At 46.6% G+C, this 10,155-nt stretch overlaps 1 protein-coding gene across 1 annotated transcript in view; it reads left to right on the top strand.

The window, feature by feature from the left end:
- The first annotated feature begins 7,167 nt into the window (after positions 1 to 7,167).
- Positions 7,168 to 10,155, top strand: part of LOC135877750 (cytosolic phospholipase A2 epsilon-like) — a 67,209-nt gene continuing 64,221 nt past the window's right edge. The window contains exon 1 of the mRNA XM_065403303.1: positions 7,168 to 7,380. Coding sequence (XP_065259375.1) covers positions 7,168 to 7,380 — 213 coding nt within the window. The remainder of the gene's footprint in view (positions 7,381 to 10,155) is intronic.

The following is a 10,155-nucleotide window of genomic DNA, read 5'->3' as shown; positions in this document are numbered from 1 at the left end:
GTACTGTACACAGGAGAGCTGTTACCCTTCCCTTTATAGTTATGACAACTTTACATACAGTAGTTTAGTTATATATTATAGACTTCTAGAAAGAGACCTTCTAAAAACGTTAAAATGTATTACTGGCACACGAAACCTTAAATTAGAGTGAATAAATGAAGACTTGGCACACCGCTTCTGAAAGGTTGCCGACCCCTGGTCTATGAGATCATTTCCCAGTGAGGGCAAATGATCTCCATGAATGGTAGTAAATGACATAGAAGGGTTTAGACACTTAGGCCCTGATCCTGCAAACATTTATGCACGTGCTAAATTTTACTACTGTGAGTAAACCCATTGATTTCAAGGAGACTACTCATAGTAGTAAAATTAAGCACATGTGTAACTGTTTAGCAGGATGTGGACGCTAAGATTGGGTGTTTCAAAATAAAGATGGTTAAAAGGATTAAGGTCCTGAGTCTGCAAAGCAGTTACACTCTTGCTTAACTTTAAGTATGTAAATTGCCCCATTGAACTTCAAAGTAATTATTTGTGTGCTTAAAGGTAGTCATAGGCTTAAGTGCTTTGCTGTACAAGGATGGGATTAGTCATGTGTTTACAATTAATCACATATTTAAGAACTTTGCTGAACTGGGGCCTAAAACAGTTACAATTTTGTAAACAATAAAGATACAAAAAGATTAAGATGGCAGAATATTGTGGGAAACCATCAAAGTGATTGTAAGAGGAGAGTGCATAGATGTTGCTGTTAATAAAACAGAAGATATACAAATTGGCAATGCGCCCTTTCCCAGGTGTTGCAATTTAGACCTGGGGTGAGTGAGGGTATGAAAGATAATGAAATCATTTAGAGGAATCTTGCCTTTTACACCTGTTGATGATTATATTTGGACTAATTGTACACAGAAGCTTATTAGAGTCCTGAATAATAATAAGAACATAAGAACGACCATACTGGGTCAGACCAAAGGTCCATCTAGCCCAGTATCCCAGTATCAGACAGGCAGAGAAAGCACCAACCAACATCCTCTACAAAATAGATGATATGACAGTGGCCAATGCCAGGTGCCCCAGAGGGAGTGAACCTAACAGGTAATGATCAAGTGATCTCTCTCCTGCCATCCATCTCCATCCTCTGACAAACAGAGGCTAGGGACACCATTCCTTACCCATCCTGGCTAATAGCCATTAATGGACTTAACCACCATGAATTTATCTAGTTCTCTTTTAAACCCGGTTATAGTCCTCGCCTTTCCAACCTCCTCAGACAAGGAGTTCCACAGGTTGACTGTGCGCTGTGTGAAGAAGAACTTCCTTTTATTTGTTTTAAACCTGCTGCCCATTAATTTCATTTGGTGGCCCCTAGTTCTTATATTATGGGAACAAGTAAATAACTTTTCACTTATTCACTTTCTCCACACCACTCATGATTTTATATACCTCTATCGTATCCCCCCTTAGTCTCCTCTTTTCCAAGCTGAAAAGTCCTAGCCTCTTTAATCTCTCCTCATATGGGACCCGTTCCAAACCCCTAATCATTTTAGTTGCCCTTTTCTGAACTTTTTCTAATATATTCACACCTGTTTATTAGTAAAGTGTTCAGATCTTTACAGAATTACTTCCCTCCCCATTTTTTCCTACATTTTGCAACTGGAAAAAATGGGGAACACAGGGGACAAAAGAAGAGAAAGGAAGGGAAAAAATCAAAAATCTGAAAAATGTTTGGTTTTCTGTTTTGGTTTTTCATCAAAAATCCAATTTTTATTTTTATTTTCAGAAAAAGCAATTGGGATTTCTCAACTATACCTAGTTATATTCCTGACTCTGCCAAAGATTTCTTGTCTGACCTTGGAGAAATCATTTAATCTCTCTCTGCCTCAGTTTCTCCATATGAAAAATAGGGATAAAATACTTATCTACCTCACAACAGTATAGTGTGAGACTAAAATAATTAATGGCATTGTATTAAAGGTGTTTCACACAGGAGTGGTGGGAAGAATGTATTTTAGTTCCTTGGTTCAGTCACCTGACCCCCTCAGGCAGAGTTGCCAACTTTCATGATTTTATCACATCTTGTGACATTTGGCATGGTTTTTATTTTTGGTCTTTCTTTACTTTTGTTTGTTTATTTAAGATTTTCTGATCTCTTGATTTCTGGAATGAAATTTGTGAATGTTTGCTTTTATTCAAAATAACCACCATATACTATTGCTTTTAATATGAATGAAACTACTTGTTGACATTAGTCAAAATGGCCACCATTTTCCTGCTTCCTTTGTAGGTCGAAGAGTGACTGGTCCTAGTGAACATGGCCATCATCTCCCAATGTTTCCAGTAAGACTGAAGCCAAGCTGCCGCCAGGCAAGATGACTGCTTCCTTTCTTCTGTGGTTAGGAGAGTGGTCAGGAAACAATGAGAGGACAAGGGTATGTGCTAGAGCAGGAGGGAGGCTATGGAGATGTAATAGAATATGGGGTGCAGGATAAGACTGAAGGGGGAGGTAAAGAAATGTGGGGTACAGGAGGAAGCTGAGAGGGTACAGTGGAATGTGGCGCTCAGGAGGAGCTTGAGGGGGATGCATGCGAATTGTGAAGGGCAGGGAAGGCAATTGAAGGGAGTTGCAGGGGAGTATGGTGCAGAGAAAAGCATGTAACCTGGCATTGATCTTTTACTTATCCTTAGCTGTCACTGCTACAAACCTAGACATGACCAGCTCTCTCATCTAGTCGCAGATATGTTAGATTATAACATCAAAATTGATTTAGTTCACTCATTGGTTGTAGCCTTGGAGAGAGAGAGAGAGAAAAAACAAGCTTGTAGGAAAAGGATAATGATAGGCTTCCCTCCAATCTCAAGAAAATGTCTTGGCCCCAGACTTTCCCAGGTTCCATCTGGGAGGGAGGATAGCTATGGGAATTCTGAGATACTTGGTAGAAAATTAACATTGCCTGCAATTGCTGTTAGGTGAGCATTTAACTCACTTAGATAGCCAGAACCATTCAAAGTTTGTGGAACTTCATAAGCAGAAGCATCAGGGCCATGCAAGCAGTGCTGGCTCCAGCTTTTTTGCCACCCCAAGCGGTGGGAAAAAAAAAAAAGAAGAAGAACCCGATCGAGCTGCCGCTGAAGTGCCGCCAAAGAGGAAGACAGCGAGTGAAGGACCCGCTGCCGATCCGGAGTGGGCCGATTGAGCTGCCGCCGAAGTGCTGCTGCCGCCGAACTGGACATGCCGCCCCGACAATGGACGCACTGCCGCCCCTTTCTATTGGCCGCCCCAGGCACCTGCTTCCTTCGCTGGTGCCTGGAGCCGGCCCTGCATGCAAGAGTGCAAAAGAGATGGCACTTTATTTAGAAACCATGCATAACTGTCATAGCACACAGTGCCTTGGAGTGAGATTAAGGTACAGGAAAGCAAAATAAAGAAGTAAATAGATTTGCTATTAGCTTTATTACCAGAGGCTGTCGTGCTCCTTACTTTTGCCGCAACATCTCTAGGGTCAGGCTCAGATCCCCAGGAGGAGGGAGAGAAAAATAAGCATCTTTACACCCCAGCAATGCCTAGCTACCAGAATGATCCTAAGGGTCCAATGACAGCCAATGCAAACTAGAGCAATCTTAAGGCTGCTCTATCTTATGCCAGGGAGTGAAAAGCTGTCCCCAAGATGGCATTAGAGTGGAGGCATAAAAGTGGCTCAACACTATTTTCCTCCTCCACCTTCCTCCCCTAAACGTCATGAAGCACATCGCCAGGACCTTAGACTGACTGAAAATGAAATATGACAGTTTAATTTCTACCTTATATATACAATGAGGAGTCTGGTGGCACCTTAAAGACTAACAGATTTATTTGGGCATAAGCTTTCGGGGGTAAAAAACCCACTTCTTCAGATGCTTGGAGTGAAAATTGTTGTTTTTGTGGATACAGGCTAACAAGGCTACTCCTATGATACTTGATACCTTATATATATTTCCAAAGTCACTGTTCTGAACAAAGTTGATGTATTGGCACTTACAATACTAAATTTTGGATCCTCTACTAACCTTTACAGCAAGAACTCATTGCCCAAATGTATGATTAATGTAAGCTTTTCATTTGCATATTAATGGAGCTCTGCCTATGGAGTTTTGACACAGTTCTTGCAATACAAAACAACCACTGGTTAACAAAATGCTCAAGTTCCTGATTGCTCTGTGTTTTCAGTATCAGTGAAACTTTGGAAACAAATAATTGAAGAAGATGCATTTTAATGATTACTCAATGTGTATGTTGTAACAGGAAAAAGACAATTGTAATTTTTGTGTAACTGCAAATGGGAACATGCTTTGCAAAGAAAAGCTAATATTGAACTCTGACACCACTCCAAGTAGCTAGTTAATTGTGTCATCTTTGAATCAAAGGAAAACGTGCTTGTATCTGCCTTGGGCCTTTGGCAACACAGATTAGCTGTTAGACTGCAAGCAGCTCTTAGGGCAGGCCTGCACAACATACGGCCCCTGGGACGCATGTGGCCCGCATGGGCTCACTGTGCAGCCTGCGGGGGGTTAGTAGGCAAGCGGTGGGGTGGCACAAGCCAACGGCTGGCTGGCTGGCTGGCTGGCCGGCTGGCGGGTGGGCGGGGTGATGAAGAGGCCAGTTGCAGGTTGGGGAGTGAAGATAAGCCAGCGGCAGGAGGCGGGGGCAGCAGCAGAAGGTAAGAGGCCAGAGGCGGGCAGGCAGGTGAGCTGGCGGCGGGCGGAGCAGGCGAGCCGAGAGGGCAGGCAGTGGCGGCGAGGCTTTATACTTGGTGGGGGGTGAGGAGGCGAGCGGCGAGTCGGTGGCTGGAGGGGGGCAAATCTCCCAGATTCAAAATCTGGGACTGTGTCTGTTGGTCCTTTTTGCTGCTTTTCTCTGGGCTGGGGATTGTCCCAATGCTGCAAAGAGGGTGTTCCCAAAGGAAGGTGCTTGCTTCTAACCCCCGAGGCCGTCAGTATGTCTGCTCTTCTCTAGTCAGCCCACTTGACAAGTTTGATTGTCCTTGGTCTGGGTCCCATCCCCTCTCCAAGGGTTGCAGCTGTCTGGAGGTGCCTGCCTTCCATGCCTTCCTCATTCACACCTCATTCATTCAACAGGGCAATTGATTACAAAGTGGGGGGAAGATCTTATTCTACTTCTAGCAAAAAGACATTTTTCTTTTACCTTAATTATACTACCTTAGGGGCCCGCTATAACATATTACTAAGGTTCAATACAAAGTCATACAAAAGTTATACAAAAATGCATAATGCAGAGATTTATCTACAACTGCATTGATTGACTGCTGTGTGCAGTAATATAGTGACCTCTGGGGGGGTGAAGAGGGCTGTGATGATGGGGCCGAGCGGGGAGGGGGCGGGTCCTATTTTACTGCTGTGATCTGGTCACCCTATGCGCGTTGTTTCTTTCCCCCTCTACAGGCTTCCACACACCGTCAGTGCCTTGCTAGTGTGTCATGCGCCGTGAGATATCTCTTCTCTTTGTGTGTGACTGTGAGTGTTTCCCTTGTGTGTGAATTTATTCAACAAAATCTTGAGCTTCATAATGGATACCATGAATGAAAAGAAAAAGAGAAAAATAGAATCAGAGCAGAGAGTTTTCAACACTGAATAGACGAATAAATACTTATGTACTGTTTCCAAAGACAAAATACTGTGCCTCGTGTGTCGCGAAACGTTAGCCGTTCCGAAAGAATACAACCTTCAGCGGCACTTTGAAACTAAACATCCCAATCTCGCCAAATTGAACCCAAATGAAAAAATAATTAAAGCACCCAGTTTAGCGAAAGACCTTAGTGGAGAATAGCAAATTTTCAAGAAAGTGAGCACTGAGAACGATATGGTTACTAAAGTAAGCTTTCAAATTTCTAAGGAAATTGCTGCTGCTGGGAAATGCTTCACAGAAGGCAAGTTTTTAAAAAAGTGTATGTTGATTGCTGTATCTGAGTTATGTCCAGAAAAGAGGGGAATATTTGAGAATGTCAGTGTATCACGCATGACTGTACAGAGAATAGCTGACATTTCTACCAATCTAAGTGATCAGTTTAAGCAGATAGTCAGTGAATTCTGCTTTTACTCCCTAGCTATGGATGAAAGCACTGATTTAAAAGACATTGCCCAACTTCTTATTTTTATTAGAGGTATTGATAAAAACTTTGAAATCACTGAAGAATTTGCTGGCATGTGCTCCATGACAGGTTGCACAACCAGAAAAGAAATCTCCAGTGAAGTGATAAAGTGCATGAATGATAAGTCGGGATTAGATTTCACAAACTTGGTGGCCATTTGTACTGATGGGGCGGCGGTGCTGGCGGGGGGGTTGTTTCCGTGGGGCCGGGTGGCGCTGGGGGGGGACATGTTTTGGCGGGGCCGGGGGGTTTTGGCTCTCAGCTGTTTTCTTTGGAGTAATATGGCCCTCACCACTTTACGAGTTGTGCAGGCCTGTCTTAGGGCTTGGCTACACTTGCAAGTTAGAGCGCATTAAATCAGCCCCAGGCGCCCTAACTCCTGAGGTGTCCACACTGGCAAAGCATGTAGAGCACCCGGACTGCACGGCTGGAGCGCCCCAGTAATCCACCTCCATGAGAAGCAAAGAGCTTGCTGCACCCTGGCTGGAGTGCCGCAGTGCCAGTGTGGATGCCCTGGTCTATTAATGCGCTCTGATCGGCCTCCAGGAAGTGTCCCACAATGCCTGTTCTAGCCATTCTGGTCATCACCTTGAAGTCTACTGCCCTGCCAACCATCAGACCTGCCCTTTAAATTCTCTGGGAATTTTGAAATTCGCCTTCCTGTTTTCTCAGCTAGGCGTGGAGTGCTCTCAGCGAATCTTTCCAGGTAACCATGCCTCCACGCGCCAGGTGATCCCCAGTATGGAGCAATAGCGAGATGCTGGACATCATCAGTGTTTGGGGGGAGGAAGCTGTTCAGTCCCAGCTGTGCTTCAGCCGTACGAATTACAATACCTTCGGTCAGATGGAAAGGGGCCATGACCGGGACGCAGTGCAGTGCAGGGTTAAAGTGAAGGAGCTGCAGAATGCCTACCACAAAGCGCGGGAGGCAAACCGCCGCTCCGGTGCTGCCCCCACGACCTGCCGTTTCTACAAAGAGCTGGACGGGATACTTGGGGGCGACCCCACCTCCATGCCGAAGAGCACCATGGACACTTCAGAGGCTGTGGCAGCCCAGAGTGCAACAAGGCAGCAGGAGGAAAGCGGGAACGAGGGTGCTGAGGAGGAGGGGGGCCCAGAGCCAGAGGACGGCACAGCATCCCTAGATGCATGCAGCCAGGAGCTGTTTCAAGCCAGGAAGAAGGTAGCCAGTCGTGGCAGCTGGTGCTTGGGGAAGGACAAACAGCAGATGAGGTGCCTGGTAAGCCACTTTTATTTTGAGAAGGGAGTTGTTGGGTGCAGGCTGTTGGGGTGAAGAGGGTTGCAGAAAGAAGGGTTAGGGCTGCGTGCATGTGGAATAGAGCGTTGATGTACGCTCTCACATCATGGTAATCGGCCTCCGTGATCTCATTGAAGGTCTCATGCAGAAGCTGGGCAATCCGCTTGTGCAGGTTCCTAGGCAGAGCTACTGTGCTCCTTGCCCCAGTAAGGCTAACATATCCGCGCCACTGTGCTGTGAGGGGTGGGGGGACCATTGCTGCACACAGAAGGGCCAGATTGGAAGCTGCATTGTTGCAGAAGACCCTCCCTTGCTTCCCAGGTCACCCTCAGCAGCGAGATATCTTCCAGGACGAACCTATCCTGTGTAAAATGTGCAGAGAGTGATGCGTCCCCGCAGCTGTTAGCTCTCCCCAAGGCACAGGACCCCAGAGGACAGTACGGCCCTGGAACAATCAGTCCCCCCTACCCCTGTGGTTACTCACCATTTCGGGGCTCTTGTGGGTTATGTGCGCTCGCCTTGGGACACACTGTTTGTGATATTATGTGCATTGTGCTTGTCTATAAGTTCTGCAAAATCATTGCTCTGTCTAGTGTTAACAGTGCTGCCTCTGTTAAATGTTGCATTTTGGTTTTACAGATGCAACCTTGAGATCCCAGCCATCCATGTTATCAATGGCTGAAAGGCTGCAAAGACTCAGGAAGCGGCCGCGAAAAAGCAAGAAGGACCTTCTGCATGAAGTCATGCAGCAGTCCCGTATTGAAAATAAAAAAGTGCAGGAGTGGTGGGAGAGTGAAAGCAGGGTCCGCCAGGAGAATGCGGCTCGCTGGCAACAAAAAGCAGAGTGGCTCCTAAGCATTATGGAGTGCCAAGTGGACTCGACTCATATCACTGCATACAGAGCAGATCTGCGCCTGCCCTTCCCCCCCACCCCCCTGCAGCCCTTTTCCCAAAACTCTTTCCCATGTCACCGCCAACCCACTTTCCCCAACATCTGGTTTCTTATCGCCACCAGCTGCCTCCAACACTTTTAGCTTCACCGCCCAGCCCTGCAAACTACGACCCTTACCCACTGCACTCAACCCCCATCACCAATCATTTTAGCCAGCCTGAAGTGCAGCACTCATTGCACAGCACTCCAGACAGGAAGGCTGAGTATGATAACAGGACATCTCCATTCTTAGAGGTTTTTAAGGCCTGACTTGACAAAGCCTTGGCTGGGATGATTTAGTTGGTGTTGGTTCTGCTTTGAGCAGGGGATTGGACTAGATGACCTCCTATGGTTTCTTCCAACCCTAATATTCTATGATTCTCTGACATACGCAAATCTGTGATTGTTCCGTTCCCCACCCCGCCTCTTCCCACACAGCACAGATGTGTCATGCCATGTGTGTTTCTCCAGCAGTTGTTTCTTTTCAATAAATGAATTTTTTGGTTTTGGAAACATTCTTTATTGCATTAAGTAAAAGATAGCATAGCCCAGGAAAGCAACAGGCACTACTAGTCAGTGCATCATACGTAGCAAACACAGATGCCTACTAGCATTGGAGCCACTGCACTTCACTCCCATGCAGGGCACCAAACATTACTAGTGGCTTTCAGCATCGAATTGCTCCCTCAAGGCATCCCTAATCTGTACGGCCACCATGCTGGACCCCTCTAATAGCCCTTCTCTCTGGCTGTTCAAATTCAGCCTCCAGGTGTTCAACCTCAGTGGGCCATGCCTGAGTGACACTTTCACCCTTCCCTTCACAAATGTTATGGAGAGTACAGCATGCGGCTATAACCGTAGGGATGTTGTCATCGGCCAGGTCCAGCTTCCCATACAAACAGCACCAGGGGCCCTTTAAATGGCCAAAAGCACACTCCACAGTCATTCTGCACTGACTCAGCCTGTTGCTGAACCGCTCCTTGCTGCTGTCAAGGCTCCCTGTGTATGGTTTCATGAGCCATGGCATTAAAGGGTAGGCAGGGTCTCCAAGGATCACAATGGGCATTTCGACTTCCCATATGGTGATCTTCTGGTCCAGGAAGAAAGTCACAGCTTGCAGCTTCCTGAACAGGCCTGTGTTCCGAAAGATGCATGCGTCATGCACCTTTCCGGGCCAGCCTGCGTTAATATCCGTGAAATGCCCACGGTGATCCACAAGTGCCTGGAAAACCATCGAGAAAACCCCTTTTGATTTATGTACTCGGAGGCTAGGTGGTATGGTGCCAGAATTGGAATATGTGCGCCATCTATCGCCCCTCCGCAGTTAGGGAAACCCATTTGTGCAAAGCTAGCCACAATGTCATGCATGTTACCCAGAGTCACGATTCTTCTGAGTAGGATGAGATTAATGGCCCTGCACACTTGCATCAACATGATTCCAACGGTTGACTTGCCCACTCTGAACTGGTTAGTGACTGATCGGTAGCTGTCTGGAGTAGCCAGCTTCCAGATTGCAATCACCACGTGCTTCTTCACCATCAGGGCAGCTCTCAATCTCTCATCCTTGTGCCGCAGGGCTGGGGCGAGCTCATCACACAGTCCCATAAAAGTGGCTTTCCTCATCCGAAAGTTCTGCAGCCACTGCTCGCCATCCCAGACTTGCAGGATGATGTGATCCCACCACTCAGTGCTTGTTTCCCGAGCCCCAAAGTGGCGTTCCGCGGTGATGAGCGTATCCGTGAAAGCCACAAGCAATCTCATGTCATATGCGTTATGCGTGTTGACATCATCGTCGGACTCCTCACTGTCACTTTGTAGCTTAAGGA

Source organism: Emys orbicularis, chromosome 4, assembly GCF_028017835.1.
Source record: "Emys orbicularis isolate rEmyOrb1 chromosome 4, rEmyOrb1.hap1, whole genome shotgun sequence".
Lineage (NCBI taxonomy): Eukaryota > Metazoa > Chordata > Testudines > Emydidae > Emys > Emys orbicularis.
This window is presented reverse-complemented; position numbering and strand designations above follow the sequence as displayed.